Source organism: Thalassophryne amazonica, chromosome 23 (genome assembly GCF_902500255.1).
Source record: "Thalassophryne amazonica chromosome 23, fThaAma1.1, whole genome shotgun sequence".
Classification (NCBI taxonomy): domain Eukaryota; kingdom Metazoa; phylum Chordata; class Actinopteri; order Batrachoidiformes; family Batrachoididae; genus Thalassophryne; species Thalassophryne amazonica.
Window position 1 is genome coordinate 33,774,062 of NC_047125.1, and position 20,087 is coordinate 33,794,148.

Genomic DNA, 20,087 nt, shown 5'->3' on the forward strand with positions numbered 1-20,087 from the left:
CATTAAAATAAATACACAATAAAAGAGCAATTCATCCTGAAAACTCATGAAAGGTCACTGCTCTTATAATTTAATTACACATTAATATCATGTCATACACTGTCAAAAACCTTAAACTGAAAAGAAAAACAATCCACAAAATAATCATACAGCAGAAAGGAAACATGATTTTATTTATGAAAGACCCCCCCCGCACACACACACACACACACACGCATGTACCTTCTTGTGGCAGGATGACACGTCCTTAACATCTGGTCAGCTTGACACATCCAAAGTGAAACATTTTTGATGACAGTTACAGACCGACACCCATGCCAACGAAACAGCAGCAACATGTTCCATTACTGCCACTCAGTCCAGACACGTTAAAAACCAAATTAAAGCCAACAAACGTGGGGGAAAAAATGACTTAAAACACACAGAGGGAACGAGAAAAAAGTTCATCTGAGATACGATGAACCAACCAGCTGCGATGGATAATGTGGCTGTGTGAGAAATGAGCGATCACATAAAGATGGAGGAGGTCTGTGACGCCTGGGCACAATCATTTAAAACTGAGAAGATTAACCGTCTACGCACTGGTGCATGACATAATTAGTTCCTCTGATGGTGCTCATACATCACTCCCGTACAACTCACAGCTCATCCACACCATTAATAATAATCAGTAGTCCTGCAGCAGCAGCCACCCCCCCTCCTCCAATGATTTAAGACACATTGGAAAAACTGTGACATCCTCAGCATCCTTCTCACGATATACCTCTCCAAGTCATACAACACAGCTGCTCTCTCTACAGTCTGTATACCGTTACTTCTTACAACTGCAGTATTCACATATGTATTCAGTCTTTCTGACTTTCATTCCCCTTCTCTCCAGAGCATACCGTATCTCTCTGTCTCTCCTGGCTCATCTCAATCTGCTCTCACCGCTATCACACTGTCCTTATACATATACACAGTTGAGATAAAAATGCTTTAAATCCATTACATAAAAATCTGTTCCTGTAAATTTTATTGCTGTTCAGGAAATGTGACAATCATCACTGCTGACACAGAGAATAGCTGTCCAGAAACTTTATGTTCACAACTCAGGAAACATAAGCACCATTTATCTTTGTCTGAGGAAAAATATATGAGACAAAAATTACATATTTCGTGGTAAAGCAGGAGTCTGGGCTGAGGATGAGGAGGGAGAAACAGCAGACTGGTTCTGGTTGCGATGAAGCGAGAAAGGAAGTTTCTAAAGATATCTTTCCATCAATATTTTATGAGTCAGATCATATTTCCTCCGAGCAGCACTGGAAGTCTTAGTGAACAAATTGCTGAACAGGATCTATGTGAATGTGACAAAGGGAACTCAGGTGTTTAAGTGAGTGAGCGTTTTCCTTCACAGAAGTGCAACAGCACAGTAATTAAAGGAGAGAATTTTAGACTCAGTTACCTGAACGGAAACATTGTTGTCTGATTATCCAAACTTGATTTCTGAACAACAAAAGCTTAAAATCTACACAGTGAGAACATGAAATGCCATTAGTGTTGCAGTTCATCTACAATGAAAAGATGCTCTTTGTGCACCACAACAGAATTTAGCTGGTTTGAACTTGAAACTGTTGGAATTAAACCAAGAAATGGAACATTAGAAAATGTGCTTCAAAGATACAAACACACAGAACACAGATAAACTATGCAAGTTTAACCACAACTGTTCAGAATTTAACATATTCAGCATCCTTAACTAGCTACATGAAGGTACACACCTCCACTAACCATCCAGCAGGTGGTAGTGCATCGATGAGATATTACACAATCAAAGCAAAGCAGTTATTTTCATCATTCTGGTGTATCCAACTTCATCAGATGTGATAATATTTGGCCTCATTATGTGTACTTTTAATTAGGTGAATTTCAAGATGATAGAATTGGTTGTTCCCAGCTACCTGGGATGGACTAACCCCCTCATGTTTGTTTTTGCTGTTCAAGTCCAGTGTTGTTACCATCACAAAGAATTTGCACACAAACAGAACAGTACATGCAGACACTTGAGCTTTTTAGATGCAAGTTCAATTTATTTGAGGAATACTTCAAAGTGACAGCAGCGAGAGTGTGCGCGTGCGCACACACACACAATTAGTTTGGGAAGAACACTGGAAGGCATCACTGGGGTGAGCGGGGGTCGACTCCCATGGACAACTTCTGTCCATGACAACACAGCCTCTGAATACACATGTACATATGTGTGTGTGAGGGCATGTGCTGGCAAATCCCTGCAGTGTGTGTGTGTGTGTGACACTCGCTGTAATCCCGTTGATGTCCTCCCACTAACCCCGGTGTATCCATCGTGTTATGTAAGCATGCGGCACACTGACAGGACCAGCAGACACCCTCCACACACCCAAACCCTCTCTCTCAGGCTGATGGCATCCCAGTTCTTCTCTTAGTCTGTACAATCGGTGCTGCAACCTCAAGTGACCTGAAGATGCCAACTAAGGCTTCCTCAGTGGGGTATTTTTTTTTTTGGGGGGGGGGGGGGGGGGGGGGCAGACAATTCAAGTTTGACAAGCATATTTTTGCTGTTTGACACAAAGATAGATTAGTGTCATGAATCTTTGTTCGACTCAAAGCTCCCACACTGAAGCATTGTGTATTTTTGTGCAAGGCCACAGTAAAATGGAAAATCAACTGCATTTATATATTTTCCATCTGCATCAGACGCTCAAAGCGCTTTACACATCAATGCCTCACATTCACCTTGATGTCAGGCTGCTGCCATATAAGGCGCTCACTACACACCGGGAGCAACTACGGGATTAAGGACATCGCCCAAGGGCCCTTAGTGATTTTCTGGTAGGGCTGGGATTTGAACAGAGGATTGTCTGGTCTCAAGCCCAACGCTTAACCATTAGACCATCACCTCCCCTCACTGTAAAAGTGAGTGAACTTCATTAACGAGAGCGACTGAGACAACAGGAACATTTTCATGTCTGAGCCTTTAGCTGCAAAGGAATGTTGATCCAAATATAAAGAACATCAGTTTGTGCTGTTGCAAAATATTAGATGCCAGTAAAATGAAATATTAATCTGTGTCAGCTTTCATCGCTCTTGCATCAGGATTGACTGGAATTAAATTAAGATAAAATAAATCATGAGAACACAGACTGAATCATCATGAAAAGAGTTGACTGAATCACCCGAATATTCAGCCATTTCAGCTGTGAGACTTTCTACTGTCAGTTGCCTGTTAACCCTCCGGGGTCTGAGGGCATTTTTTGGACAGTTCACTCGCCTGGCATAAATGTTTTATTATTGCTGTTAACAGCTCTCTCTGCATCCCACAATCAAGTTTTATGTCTTTTTTTCAGGGCAGCCTGTGCTTTCAGAATTATATATATATATATCTCAGGGTTCTAGCTAGCGCAAACGTGTGTTACGGTTCGTTATGCTATAATTTTGGACCGTTACGCTTATTTTGGACCTTTACGATTTTCAATACAGCGTCTGTAATCAACCGCTTCTGCAGCGCGACTCCAGTTTGAAGCATGAATCGAATATAAAGCGCCAAATTACAACAATAGCCATCTCAAGGTGCCTCACACAGAACAGTTCAACATAAAAAAAATTAAAATAAATAAATAAAAAAATTCAAATACCTAATTAAAAACAGAAGTAAAAGAATAAAACATAAAATAAAAACTACTCATAAGAAAGAGAATAAAAATAGGTTTTAAGTCTTGATTTAAAAATGTCCACAGACTCTGACTGGCTAACCCAGAATGACATTACCCACTCAACAAACTTCCCCAGCCTTCTGCACATGATGAAGGGACTTGGGCTGTTGTACCTGGCTTTTCCCCTTTGGGTACCCCTAGAATGGCCAATTTTTACCTTGAATTTTCAAAAGCTTCCCCCCTTCCGCACTAACCCTATATATATATATATACACTCAACAAAAATATAAATGCAACACTTTTGGTTTTGCTCCCATTTTGTATGAGATGAACTTAAAGATCTAAAACTTTTTCCACATACACAGTATCACCATTTCCCTCAAATATTGTTCACAAACCAGTCTAAATCTGTGATAGTGAGCACTTCTCCTTTGCTGAGATAATCCATCCCACCTCACAGGTGTGCCATATCAAGATGCTGATTAGACACCATGATTAGTGCACAGGTGTGCCTTAGACCGCCCACAATAAAAGGCCATTCTGAAAGGTGCAGTTTTGTTTTATTGGGGGGGGGGATACCAGTCAGTATCTGGTGTGACCACCATTTGCCTCATGCAGTGCAACACATCTCCTTCGCATAGAGTTGATCAGGTTGTCAATTGTGGCCTGTGGAATGTTGGTCCACTCCTCTTCAATGGCTGTGTGAAGTTGCTGGATATTGGCAGGAACTGGTACACGCTGTCGTATACGCCGGTCCAGAGCATCCCAAACATGCTCAATGGGTGACATGTCCGGTGAGTATGCCAGCCATGCAAGAACTGGGACATTTTCAGCTTCCAAGAATTGTGTACAGATCCTTGCAACATGGGGCCGTGCATTATCCTGCTGCAACATGAGGTGATGTTCTTGGATGTATGGCACAACAATGGGCCTCAGGATCTCGTCACGGTATCTCTGTGCATTCAAAATGCCATCAATAAAATGCACCTGTGTTCTTCGTCCATAACAGACGCCTGCCCATACCATAATCCCACCGCCACCATGGGCCACTCGATCCACAACACTGACATCAGAAAACCGCTCACCCACACGACGCCACACACGCTGTCTGCCATCTGCCCTGAACAGTGTGAACCGGGATTCATCCGTGAAGAGAACACCTCTCCAATGTGCCAAATGCCAGCGAATGTGAGCATTTGCCCACTCAAGTCGGTTACGACGACAAACTGGAGTCAGGTCGAGACCCCGATGAGGATGACAAGCATGCAGATGAGCTTCCCTGAGACGGTTTCTGACAGTTTGTGCAGAAATTCTTTGGTTATGCAAACCGATTGTTTCAGCAGCTGTCCGAGTGGCTGGTCTCAGACGATCTTGGAGGTGAACATGCTGGATGTGGAGGTCCTGGGCTGGTGTGGTTACACGTGGTCTGCGGTTGTGAGGCTGGTTGGATGTACTGCCAAATTCTCTGAAACGCCTTTGGAGACGGCTTATGGTAGAGAAATGAACATTCAATACACGAGCAACAGCTCTGGTTGACATTCCCGCTGTCAGCATGCCAACTGCACGCTCCCTCAAATCTTGCGACATCTGTGGCATTGTGCTGTGTGATAAAACTGCACCTTTCAGAGTGGCCTTTTATTGTGGACAGTCTAAGGCACACCTGTGCACTAATCATGGTGTCTAATCAGCATCTTGATATGGCACACCTGTGAGGTGGGATGGATTATCTCAGCAAGGAGAAGTGCTCACTATCACAGATTTAGACTGGTTTGTGAACAATATTTGAGGGAAATGGTGATATTGTGTATGTGGAAAAAGTTTTAGATCTTTGAGTTCATCTCATACAAAATGGGAGCAAAACCAAAAGTGTTGCATTTATATTTTTGTTGAGTGTATATATATATATATATATATATATATATATATATATATATATATATATATATATATGCATGCTATAGTTGTGTTTTATAAGTGTAATAAAGGTTTACAATTTTTAGAAGTTTATTGAGCAGATTAAACAATACATTCATATACATTTATAGGGAAAAAAGAAAACATACAACTCAAAATGAGTAGGCTGAAGCTATTGCTTATGTGAGCCTACCCCTCTACAGTATCATCGTTTATAAGCTGCTTCTTTTGCACAAAGCTCTTGCAATAATTTTCATTATTGATTTTATACTTACATTTGTGAGTGATTAGCAACACTACTGTAACAAACTTCAGTCAGTAAACCAATAAGGTCCATCCCAGCCACATGCACTCCACAGTGTGCAGGTGTCTGTCCATAGACCTTTTAGTAAGTTTCACACAAATAGATCATTGATCTTTAGCATACTCTTTAAATATATACATTTTATATAGTATTAAATTGTAATATACTTGTAGCATTTTTCAAATTATCCTGTAGTGCATTCCATAGGTTCACCCCCTTCTGGTAATACATTGGCTTTTGAGAGTTATACGCGCACACTGAACTTTAAGGTTGAGATTCTCTCGTAACTGATATCCTCCTTCTCTCTTCAAAAGCATATTTTGGATGTTACTAGGAAGTACGCAGTAAACTGCTTTGTATATAATAAGTGGAGTTTTCAACTTTAATATGTCATCAAGTTTTAGGATTTGGGATGTTAGGAACAGTGTGTTAGTATGGTCCCTAAAGCCAACGTTATGCACAATCCTAATAGCTTTTTTTTTTTGCAGTCTATAAAGTGGCGTCAAGTGACAATCAGAAATAAGAAAGGAAAAGGAGAAAATTTTCCACACATTTAGTCAAAACACAGCAAACTATAATAAACAACTGTTTTGACACTTTATAAAGGTAATTTGGGGTCTTGTGTAAAAAGACTACAACAAAAAGGTTGTAACAAACACAAATGCACATTTTAAACAATATATACAAAATGGTCTACGCGTTTTGTCTTCATCTCAAAGCAATTTCTGTCTGCTATTACACAAAGGTCACATCACAAACATCTAGTTCTACTGTGTTTTTGGAGTGTTCTGACCTGCTCTGAAAGCAGCTTTCACACTTTAAACTTATTTGATTACTTTTTTATTGATGAAAACGTCTTCCAGTATGTTAAGGACACGTATGAAATTGTACTCAATTATTTAGTCAGACTGGGACCTAAAGATTTTGGCATTATTGACCAACCTGCAGCAAGGAATGTCCAGCCTTCATGAGGAACAAACATCGCCCGAGGATGAACGGTCAAAACCTCCTCTTTGCCTGTAGGAACCAAACACAGATCCATGAGGAACACCTCAGGACACAATGTACCCACTTCACACTTGATCATCAACTGTAACATTACATGAATCTCCTGCTAAGACAAAAAATAAATAAATAAATAAATAAAATAAAAAATGTATATTTTGTCTGGAAACAATTTTTTTTGTAAAGGAACAAATACATTGTTAGTACAGTGTGTATGCAAAAAACAAAAAACACCCGTTTTGATCCACTCCAACATTTTATAGATCTACTGAAAGTCAGAAAAAGCAAAACATTCAATTTCATATAAATTCAGGAAAAGCTTCTTCAAAGACAAAAAATACATAGCCAACTTTCAGAGTGGACTTTTAAACAACTTTAGAATGACTCATAGAAATTCTGAGCTGCTGTGCAACAAAAAATAACACCAACACAAACATTTGACTTGATGAGAAGTTAGAATGCAAACAACATTTAATTTAGAAGCATTTAAGAATCCAATCAGGACCAGTGTGTCACCACTCTGAGATAAAGTGCTGACCCAAACAAACCAAAGTGTCACCACCAACATCAGCAGGATGAAAATACTGTCACATAATCTGTGCACGCAAACACACACTGTACACGCCAACACTGGAAAGGTGGACTCACTGGCACATGCACAACAGAGCACAATAATCAGTTCTAATTAAGGTTTCCAGCTCTCCCCTCAAGACACGACAAGTGAGATGAAGCTGACAGGAGACGATAGGAAATGAGCTAAAGGAGAGAGAGAGAGAGAGAGAGAGAGAAGCAGAGTTTGCTTCCTCTCTGAAGATTGCATGTTACCCAAAAGCAGTCAAGAAATAATTAAACATCTGAAGAAAAAAGCAGAAGCCAGAGAAAAATCATAACCTTACAACTCCTGTGTGTGTTTTCATGTTGATACTACCTCTCTGTTGGTTTATCACTGTATCTAACATGTTCCCACTAATTTTACGTGTGCACCATATCAAATGTAATCTTGCTATGAATAACCACAGCATCCCTCCAGTCAATCAATCAATCAATCAACTTTTTTCTTATATAGTCTTTATACAGTCCTTATAAATACTGCACCACATCCTGCACATTTTCATTTGCTGTTTAAGTTTTCCTGTGCCCACATGTTCAACATCAACTATACTCCCGAAGACATTGGGGGAGTCCAAGAGAGGCCATGGTGGAAAAGGCAAAGGCCAGGGGAAGTCGCAGAAGAAGTAGCACGAGCCAGTGTCCCATCAGCACCATGGACAGCTCACCATCGGGAGCTCTTGATAGCTCATGCACACTTCAGTATCAAGTTGCATCCTTATTAAATTATTACTGCAGAGGTTCATGCATTGACTGTTTGTTTTAAACATGTCCTGTAGGTGAAATGGTTATGCAATGGAAATGAAGGTTGTGTAGACTGATATAAGATGCAAATCATTTTGGGGAAAAAAATACTTTACGGTACATTAAAAGAATTTAATATTGCATTTGTTTTGAATTAATTAAAATGTTAAGGGTATCTTGTACAGACACAAATCAATTGCAACCGTTTAGTGAGAACCCCATGAAAAAAGCAGAGGTTTGTTATTTTGTCCATTTCTGTGGTGCTTTATTAAAGTGCCATTATCATCTTATTCCTGAAAGGCTCTCGGGTGACAGAGGAAAAATGAATCAGGTTGTTATCGCAGAAGTGTGGCTGTGCTGCTTTTATCAAACAATGACTGAGTGCAGCAACAAGGACACAATGAGGTCATGAAAAGTTTGAAAGGACTAAAATAAGTAAAAGTCATTACTCAATGACGCTAACATGTAGATTAAGGAAGGAAAGGACAACAGCAGTAAGGCTGTCATCAAATCTAACAATGTTTCTATTTACATGCATGATTATCAATTAATCTGCACAGATATTAAATTTCTGTTTTGAGAAGGGCTGAGAACTCTGATAATAAATATTAGACACGTTCACTGGTGGGATTTCTGGATTTTGTCCTGTTCTCATGTGAGTGACACAGACTCCTCCCTCAAGTCATGCTAACAAGATAATCCAGAACAACGATTTTTTTGAAGTCTGACACCAGATCAAGAAACGGGATCAATAAAAACACTTTAAATCTCAGTTTCACTGTTTAAACTCCTGACTGATCCCACCTATACAGTTAGACCAGGACACACACACACACACACACACACACTGTGTTGTTTATTTTCAAAGAGGCATTGCCAAATTGCTCGACTCTGTCTAAACTGTTAGTGCGCAGCGTCCCGTGGTGATAGCCTGCTATCTTGCCATCTGTTCTGAATACCTGTTCTACCCTCTGGTCCTACTGGTTGCCACCTCCTGGACTCTGTTATACTTCCAATGGTCTTTCTTCCCTGTCTGTCTTCTCTGGGTTTTATTCAACTCTCCAGGGGTCTACATATCTTCCACCCCTGTGCAAATCAGCTGAAAGTGTCATTACCAGTTTCCCCCTGTCGCCGTTGTTGTTATGACACTCATGTTCTTGGTGCACTGCTAAATTCATGAGTATCTTCAAAGCAGTTTATGGATTTCAACAAATGTTCACACTTCTTGAAGCACATCACATTAAGATGCGTATGAAGGAAAATAATTTCAGTCTGATATCTTAATTGGACATTTTTGGTCACATTTGTCTATTTCATGTACAAACTGATCTGTTGTCTTCTTTAATACAGACATTGATGCTTCATCACAGTTTTATTACCAATGACGTATAATGTGTTTACACTAAGTTACCAAAAAAAAAAACATCCGGAGGGGTAGCAGACAGGGCTGTCCTTTGTCACCTCTTTTGTTCGCAATAGCAATTGAACCTCTAGCGGAAGCAGTCAGACGAGACCCTTTAGTGACTGTATTGGATGTGGGCAAAAAACTCCAAACATACATAAAATTACATTATATGCAGATGATGCGGCGTTGTTCATGTTAAACCCCTCTGTGTCAGTCCCTCAGCTTATTCACATTATTTCCCAGTTTGCTGCATTTTCGGGATATAGGGTTAATTTCTCTAAATCAGAGGTGATGCCCCTGGGAAATTTGTGACAACAGCCAGATAACCGTAATCCTTTCCCATTCAGGTGGTCCCCTACAGATTTGATATATTTAGGCATCTATATTACACCTAAATTTAATCAAATGTTACAAGCCAACTTTATTCACTATTCGATAAAATTAAACAAGATCTGGAGAGATGGAACAGTCTTCCCATATCATGGCTGGGCCCAATCTCACTCCTGAAAATGAGTGTCCCTCCACATCTGCTCTATCCTGATACAAATAATTCCCATCTTATTTAATCACAAAATTGTGAAAAAAAAAAAAACTGAACAGTTTGTTTAGTTCTTTTATCTGGTGTAAACAAAGACCACAAGTTAGGGTTTCAATGTTACAACTACCAAGTGCCTATCTAAGATTAAAGATGATGCTTCCTCAATCTTGCTTGATAGAGAAGTCCCTATCCAATTGTCATCTAAAAAACAAACAAACTACTTTTTATTGATAAACTGAAGTGTGTCAAAAAGCATTGCAGCAACTCGGTTATAATCAATATTGTTAAGAGCGTGGACGATCACACAGCATATAGAAGGCAGATTATGTCAGTTTTCGTCCCGATCACTGATAACACTAACTTTCTCCCAGTAGGGACCTTGGACACAGTTTTCAAATACTGGACAGTTAAAGGAATTTCCTCCATGGGTGATCTTTTTGATGGTTCTGTCCTCATGTCTTTTAATCAAGTTCTAGAAAAATATGGTATATCAAGAAATGACCTTTTTTGTTATTTTCAGGTCAGAGAGCTTGTTATAAAAGATACATCACTACTGGCTGATATGACTGTCACACAGATTGAAAAACAAGTGCTTCTTTCTCAGGGGGATGCTTCCATTAGAACCTTTTATGCTAGTCAGAGATTGATCAGGTGTTGGTGCTTGGGCGCCTGGAGTGACCTGGGAGAGGGAGCTGGGTGTTGCGATAACAGAGGAGATGTGGAGTGACATTTGGGATAATGCAAGGAAAATAATGGTGTGTAACCAAACAAGAGCAATGCAACTTAAGACACTGCAGAGGGCACATGTTGCTCCAAATCGTCTCCCTTCTTCTCGGTCTACGAGAAGAAGGGAGAGGTCGTATATATCGGAAAAAATTGTATAATGTTGTGACATTTTGTGCCAGGAAAAATATTCTTTAACACTGGATTTCAGATAAAGCCCCCTTAATTAAGGGATGGCATAGAACAATAATAGAATATATGCCTCTGGACTTTTTGACCTGTCTCCTGCACTACAAAACTAATGCCTTTGAAAGAACATGGAAGCCACTCCTTGATTATATCAATGTAAATATCTCTGCTATAATGACAAGAGCATCTGTATGGGGGGGATTTCAGTGTATAATGTACCTCTCACACTGATTTTTCTGTTTGGGTTTTGTGTGTGTGTTGTTATTCCCAGCTTGCTTTTGTTTTGTCATGTTTTGTGTATGTTTGTTTATTGACAAAAAATAATAAAGAAATATATTAAAAAAATAAAAAACATTCCTTTATAATGAGGTACACAGTGCAGTACAATGAGTGTTTATTCATATCATATGCAAATACATGTGTGTGGTCATTAGGTTTTCGTCACACAAACACACTGATGTTTTTCACCGTCTCAGTCTGCAGGATGTGTGGCAGCTGTGTCGGTTACCTTGGGTGGGCTGCTGTTTGGTGATCTCAACCGGCTGTCGTGGCAGTGCCTGGAAGTTCTGGTTTAAAGAAGAAAAAAAAAAAAACACAATAAGCAAACAGAAGTAGCGACTACCTCCATACAGTGTGTACTTACACACAGCAGTATATGGCAGGGTTCAAGTTCGCTGTCGTTCAGTACTGCAGTTTATGGTGATAAATGAACCATGACTGTGTGAAACTCAACAAACAATGTTTTAGTCTCTGCCAGTGTGTTCCTTTGAAGCTATAATGATGGAAGGGATCTTAAATGTCTAGTTGTCATGTCACCTGCAGAAATTCCCAGATATTCCTGAATATTTGCTGCTGGCTGCTTTGCATTGCTGAGATCAGGGAAAAACAAAACAAAACAGAGTGATCGTGAGCCTGCAGCCGAGACTCCAGATCCCGCAGGTTGTCAGACTCACGTCTCAAAATAGGAACAGCCTGATGATCGCCCGACTCCTGGCTCAACCAGCATCGACCCACTGAGTAATCTAAGAAAGTTGCTGATACATCCAAAAGAATTATCTGAAGGAGGAAAAGCTGAAGCACTGATAAAAGGGGGGTTCAGACTCAGCAGTTCATGTTAAATCCCTCTTAATCCCACTGCAGACGTGCGAACAACGCTTTGAGATGTGTCAAATTAAAGGAGCCGCACAAGCAGAGTGTGCAAAAAAAAAACATGCACAGCATCCCAGAGCACTGATAAGGAGGCGGGTACCGGTGTTTCTTGTCACAATCAGGGATGCGGCCGTGCATTGCAGTGAGTCTGCATGGTTGTGTGACATCCACAGAAAACCGCTTTCTGCTTACAACACTCATTCATTATTCACAAGATGGACAGACAAAGACAGAGAGAGAGAGAGAGAAGACTGCAGTGCCGGGGTGTGGACTCAAGAATACGTTTAGGACAGAGGACCAAGCAGGAGCCCATAAGCACAGCGACAGTTCACTTATGGTCCTACAGTAAGAACTGTGCAAGAAAAAAAAAGTCATTATTAAACAAAGATGCTGCAAAGTTAGAAAATGCTGAAGACTGTCCAGCATGAAAATAAAGGTCTTCAGCATTGCCCTACCTTTGAGAACATTTTGCGTGAACCATCAGATAGAAAGTTGTCATGTTGATCAATTTAGTCATTGATTACTATCCACTTTGTCATCTTCGTGAAATAAACCTTTAAGGTCTGCTACTTCCCCTAATACATTGTCCGTTTTTTTTTTGTTTTTTGTTTTTTTTTAAGGGACAAAAGACAGTGTAAAATTTGGAAATTTTCAATTTGGTGTTTTGCTGACATGCAAATTAAAACAACATTAAAACCTTTATACATCCGCACGGTGTGTTTAAGACTTTGCCACAGTTTAATCAAATCCAGCTCTGTGAAGAAATACTGATTCAGACTACTTGGATAATTCTGTATTATTAAGTGTTTCACAGGTTTTATGGGTACTTGTTGAAATGTCAGCATGGACATGATTAGACCACAATCAGGTTGTTAATCACCTTTAATTACCTTTGTTGTTAATTACACCCGAGAAAATTGGAAATTTACAATCTAACAGTTTCATCGATTAAAGATGGCTTTTTACCTCCTTTGCTTGGAATGTCAAACAGACACTGAAACCCTTGTTTTAATGGCCAAACGTGAACAGGGGTGTGGTTGACAAATCTAACTTCTTCACTGATTGGTCAAATGTGCATCACTTTTCATGTGCGTAAATACACAATTTTAAACCATGTTATTTTTTCCATGAATGCACAGAGCATAACAATGACAAATGGATCACAATGATGAAGAACAAAATCTATTTTATGCCAACTTCAAGTGCAGGTGGTCGCCTGAAGCACAGCTATAGTGGTTTTTCCTCCAACAGAACTGTAGGAGGTCAGGCACACAGCAATCGAACACACACACACAAAAATAAAAAAATAAAAAAAGACAACTACTAGAACTAATAAACATTCCCAGTCAGATGCCAACCTAATGCTACTGCTGAAGGCTGACAGCAGGTGGGAGTAATGAGCCGTTTGTTGGCCTGCGATGTGTTGCGTGATTCGCTGTGTCAGATACGAAGGCTCAGCTTTCCAGTCATGTGTGGTGCTGCAGTATAAGCAGCATAAATCTCACACACACACACACACACACACACACACACACACACACACACACACACACACACACACACACACACACACACAGTGAAGCGGTTTACACAGTGTCAGCATGCACAACGGTTCTTCTTCCAAACTCAGGCTGCTTCTGTCAGCTTATCCACACTGTAACAGACACACACCACTAAACAGCAGCCACACACAAAACGTAAGGGCCTGCTCCGGCCAAAGGTTCAAGCTGCGTTTCCTTCATAAATTCAAACAGCAAGAGGAAAAGATTTGAAACAACACTGATGCATAACCACAACATGTACAAAACTTGATAAACAAATCAACAAGCATTACATTATCTGCCCGTTTGTTTTCTCTCTGTGATAAACCAGTAAATATCACACTTGAACTGCAGAGATGTCCAAAAGCTGAAGAACTGCCAACAGCACTGTAAATGCTACCACTATCTGCAATGTTACAGATGGGAACAGTGAGTACAAGGTACGTAATGCTAACCTTTAGCAGCTCACGGCGTGTTCAGCGAGCATCAAGTCGAAGGTTTAACAGTGGCGGGATAAACTGGAGTTGGATACAGTCATACTGAGGAAGACGACACAGACATACAACAGAGTAAAATCTAAGTCGAGTCTCAGCTGTACTTTATTATTATACATATCGGTGAGCGCTGGACAGAAAAAGTATGTGCACCCTGCTCATAAGGAGCACAGAAAACCAAAAACTCATATAGCTGACAACATTTTCCTCACCATCTATATATTAAAAGCCAAATAGCCTCTGTGTGTGTGTGAGAGAGAGAGAGAGACTTTGATCATGGAGAAACTGGGGAGAGCCATTTGCTTATTTATGTATTTTGGGTCAAGGATCAACAGAAAGTTGAGAGGATAATATTTTTAGAGAAATTAGGGATATTAGGTTACAACAGTGAACAATGGATGTTGATGTCACCACTGATCAGTCTCTGATAACCAGACAAACTCTGAACAAAGGAAATATCTCAACCTTGCCCGTTGTAAAACATATCATCAACTAAATGTAACAAATAATAAATACAATTATACACAAAACGTAATCATTTTAATTTCTTGCTCTTTCAGTTAAACTCATTACAGAAACTTTGCATAATTTATTACCACCCTTGAAAAATGTTAGCTAAATTCAACCCAATCTAGAACCCATGGATCCTGATGGACAATGTGCTAGTCTTTTTTTTATTTTATTTTAGTGTTTTGATGCTGAGCAAAATCCTCAAAATTACAAAGTTCCCTCAAAGTGAATATGTCAAAGTGCACCAAAAACCCCAGACAATAAAGAAAAAGGGGGGGAAAAAAAAACAAAAGATGGAAAGACGTTAAAAGAAAGCACACAAATAAATATGACAAACAGCAAAGCGTCAGACGCAGATGGAGTACACGCGTCATCACAGCATGAGAGGAACAAATGAATGAGGATCCTTTAAAACGTAATGCTGGTCAGTGTGCCCTGCTCTCTGCTGAGCGCACAGCCTGAAATCACTTATTTGAAAAATAAAAATAAAACCTGCATTCACCCAGTGACCAATAAGAAAATGCAATCATTACAAGTACACGTGAGTGTGCACAGTGTATCTGCTGCTGCAGACTGTCACTTGGAAACTATAAGTGAAATGCTGCTAATAATAACCGAGCAACCTGATGAACTTCACTCATGACGTCACCGAATGGATAAATCTGGCCCCTGCATCCCTGGCAAATGGCGAGTCATGCACACGTGCATGTTCTCTAACAGAAGCCCAACATTTAATTGTATACAAGTTTAACCTGTCTGATTCTTTAACATGCAAAAATTGACTTCCCTTGGACAGGACACTAGTCCATCGCAAGTTACTTCCCCAGCAAAGACCAATACCCATTTACAGCTTCATGGAGTGCAATGATGTGGATGGATAATCTTGTCCAAGGTCACAAACGGGTAGTGTTACTAAGCATTAAACTCCAGTCTACGTATAAGGAGCACAACTCCTGTCTCACTACCTGCTCCAGTACCGTGTCCTCGAAGCACTAAAAGATTCCTCATCTTTGAAAAACCTCCACAGAAGGAACCCTGTTAGCATGCACATGCACAAGAAAGGTGTATGAATTAAACAGCGCCTCCACATGTAGAAAACACACACAGCATAAATACTCCCAGGCCGCTGCCTGACAAAAGCAGGCCTGTGTTTTCCTTCCTCACAGCCTCACTGACTCTGAACAGCTCACTTCATCAGGCAGATGTGCTGCTGGTTTTCCATCTTGCCTTAATGCATCCCACCATTTGTATCATTTAATGCCACGACATTTCCTAATAACCACGTGGTTGTGGCTCTGATCGGTCCTCCATCAGCTCTGCGTGGATCCCTAAAGTATCTGATGTTTACCGTCAAAAATGTGCACAACTTTGTGCAAAACACACACGACAAAAGTTGCTGAATGCATTCACTGTTTACATTTTCTAATTATACTAGAACAGCTATGATTAACAGGTTATTAATTTGACATTTCTTTTAAGAACAGATAGTTTTGAGTCATTTTCTTTTTAAATTCTAAATTTATTGATTTCAGTGTCTCAAATGTGAAAATTTTCTGGCTTATTTTGCTAGTTTGACATTTGAATGCATCATGTGGAAGATATTAAACATTCTTCACCATTTTCTGGCATTTTACAGAGAAAATAATTGAACAATTAATGACAATAATAGCTAATTGCAGCCCTAAATTATTAGCATCTCTGCCAACAGAGCAAGTTTCTGCCTGTATGCCTGCAGGATTACTTAAAAACTGCAGAATTACACTTTTTAAGAAACTTGTGAGTGATACTGTTGCCAATGTATTCTGTAAAATAAAATTATACTATAATGGACAATCAATTTTTTGATATATTACTTCTCGATTATTTGTTTGCTTCCACACAGCAGCTCTCCACCATTTGGCACTGTGTGGATTAATGAACATTTAACAGTCCTTCAAATGGGAAGCTTAAGTGTGAGCCTCATGTCAGAAAAGGCACGCATTATGCATGAGTCCTCGAGCAGGGTGCGACCAGCTGATGTCGGTCAACTTAAAACACAATGCCCTGCCTGTTGAACACTGACAGGTGGAAGATGCTTCTGTAAAATTTAAGAAAATACCGCTCGCGCTACACCGTTGATTCATTCTAATCTACAAAGATCTGTAAAGGTAAAGAAATTTTCATGTCAACACATTTGGAAGCTGTTTTGAAATATTGTGACTAAATTATTCAGAATTACAGCGTAATAATCTACTATTTATTTTCTGTGCTAAATGAGCCCAAAGGGTAGAACCTGCTGCTGGTTTTACAGCTGCTGTCTGAATGCGGCAGGACAGCAGCAGCCATCAGGACAAATGGAGCAAATACATTCCCCATAAGCCAGTGGTGCAGTAAACACCAGCAGCTTCAATTCTAAATTAGTCCTTGTAGAAAAACCAAGAAACACATACCGAAGTTATGCCACGTGCTGATACAGCCATTACATTAACCGGGGACAACCGGGGAGGGGGTCTGAGACACGCTTTGTCCCCTGTTTACAATGGGGTACTCAGGTCAAAGCAGTTTCAGTCTTTTGTTCATGGTAATGAGTCATTCACGTCATCAGGAGAGTCGTCAAGGGAGCCATCAGGAGAGGCTTCCGTCCCATTATTAGGAGGGACAGCTGCCCTCTCATTAGCAGGGTGCTAACTAGAGCACAAAAGGTGCTAAGTAGAGCTATTGTTTAGTCACTAGCCTATAGCAGTCGGCCTCTTGGTAGGAGGGGTCTGGTTAGGTTCAAAAAACTCCAGCTTTTGTTGGCTTCTGTTTATTCTTCTCTACAAGAGTCAAGACAGAAGTCAGACTACCAGAGCAAGAATTTTAGCTGAGGAAGCTTCTGCGATTTGCCGCGAAACGTCCTCGCGTCAAGCAACCTAGTCCAGTCGAAGATTTAAGCTTCTCTACCATGACATTAAGGAACCTGGATAGCAACCAGCCACACACACAGCCAGTCCATCCAGACCTGTCCAAACTCCCCATTGAGCTGCTGCAGCCAGGTGAAACATGGGCGTGTCTTTAAGCTTTTCCAGCCTCTGGGGTCCTCAACACTGAAGCACCTGTGTACTGGATCATGGCCAGAGACACACACCACACAGACATCAATGCTGTCGCTCCCTCACAATGCAAGTGACTCTCTGTAAGCAGATGTTTGTTTGACACAAAGTCATTCCAGCGATACCCAAGGATCCTCCGAAGAGGCAAAGTACCAATGACATCCAGTTGTGGCTTTAGGTCACTGGGAAGAACCCAAGTCTCACATCCATACAGGAATTCAGGAAGCACCAAGACCACAAAGACTTGGACCTTCACTCTTCTGTAAAAGTATCGGCAACACCTTCTCTGTCCATCACTCCATAAATGTTTCCCAGGTGTCTCTTGAGCTCAAAGACATGAATGTCTCTACAAGGTCAATACTTTCACCACATATCCATACAATTCTGATGGCCGTTAGCTTCAATGCTAACTGGGCCCAAACCAATTCTGAAAATTTTGAGTGGATTGCTTCCGGTAAGTGTGTGGAAAGTGAGGGACAGACAGATGATGAACATGATGGAATTTTAACTGAGTAATTTAAAAGAATACAGCTGAAGTCAATAAGGTGCAGCTTCTGCACACAAACTGAAAGAAGCCCAGCACAGATTTACCCTGTGCTGTGCTGAGAGTAAATCTGGATCAGACACAGGCAACGAGACCCAGTGGACGCCTGCCTTGTTAAACAGACGTGGATGTTGACTCTGTGCTGGTGTGATGTATTGTAACTGTAACAATTTATTGACTCATCACTGAATACAGAAAACACAGGAGCTTTCGTGGTCAGCCGCTCACAATCTGCTCGCTGAATTTACTCCAGTTACTCTTCTTCAACCACACACAAGTACTGCTTTAATCTACAGTACACCTTCAGCTCAGAGAGAAAAACCTGAGGCAGAAACAAAAACAGAATCCAGAGCCAAGCGATTCACGAGTCGACATCAGAACAAAAGCAGCGTCCCTCCATCAGGTGCTGTAGGATCGTACACCACACATTATTTTTTGCTTCTGGAAGGTAAAATGAACAGATGAGCAAACAGAGAGAGGCCTCGTTTCCCCCCATAGGGAAGTTTAGTTTCCACTTTAAACTCACCACCAGTTTATGGCTGTCCTGTTTTCATTCACCTCAGCTGAAGCCACAACAGATGAAAGCTGAAGGTCTCTGCAGCGCTCCTCATCTGAATATATCTCTGAATGTCTGCCACCGTGTGCACATGTACACGTACAAAAATTAGAAAAAAACAAAACTCCTTTTCCCACCAATAATAAACTGCTGTTTTTTCCACCACAAAACAGCAGGGATGTAACGTGCGACTCTTCACTGAACACATTCCCCCTCCTCATAGTAACTGGAAAACTGATGTTCCCACTTGCATCGTGCAGCAGAGTCGCTTGCCATCTTCAGTTACGAACAAACAAAAAGTTCAAGAAACCTGAAGGACCTCTCCTCACATCGTACTCTGTGGGTCATTGTGAGACGACCTGCATTTCTGACTGTTCCAGAACATTATTAAAGCAGAACTCAAAGAACACGGTGCTGCTGTGATTATGAGGAACATCACTGCAGAGAACTGCAGCTCCAAAACCAGGACTCAGCCGTCAGCACATTCACAGCAAACACACATCGTGTGAGATACATGAGCATGAATAAAAGGGAAATTCTACAGTATAATATGATTACAAACAGAGAACACTATAATTGGTGAGTGAAAATACTGACAGATTTGGTGTCACTGTAAATCTGTTGCCACAGAATTGCCTCAAAACAGAAGACTTACATTTAGGAGTAAGGGATTATGAAAACAAAAACAGCACACGCACATCGTGAAGATTATTCACCCTTTCACCTCACAGAGGGACAAGCAGAAGATATCAGTGCATGCTGTAAATCAACATTTTGGACTGTTTGTACCCTCCAGGTACTGAAAAATGTGCTGGAACATGATGCATTGTCTGAACTGAATAAGAACTGTAAACTAAATGTACTTGCAAAAGTGTTGTGAAAGACAAAATAAGTTAAAGATTTAGAAAAGTCTGAGTTCAGCAACATATGGAACAGAATACAGCCAGACCAATGCTAATAGTGACATATAAGGGGAAAAAAAAACCCTCTACATGAGTAAAAATAAATCAGAATAAAGAGATGTATACTGGGACAGTGCCTAAGGGGTGACAAACTGGGGTGGTAGTCCCCATATATAAAAAGGGGAGAGTGTGTGCCAGTTACAGGGGCATCACACTACTCA

The 20,087-nt window shown here is 40.5% G+C and overlaps 1 protein-coding gene across 1 annotated transcript in view; it reads right to left on the minus strand.

Annotated features, from left to right (window-relative positions):
- The window catches only part of poln (polymerase (DNA directed) nu), a 53,848-nt gene that overhangs the window by 17,836 nt on the left and 15,925 nt on the right, over positions 1 to 20,087 (minus strand). The window contains exons 14-15 of the mRNA XM_034164130.1: positions 11,608 to 11,665; positions 6,829 to 6,903 (exon numbers count right to left, since the gene is read on the minus strand). Of these exons, the coding sequence (XP_034020021.1) occupies positions 6,829 to 6,903; positions 11,608 to 11,665 (133 nt within the window). The remainder of the gene's footprint in view (positions 1 to 6,828; positions 6,904 to 11,607; positions 11,666 to 20,087) is intronic.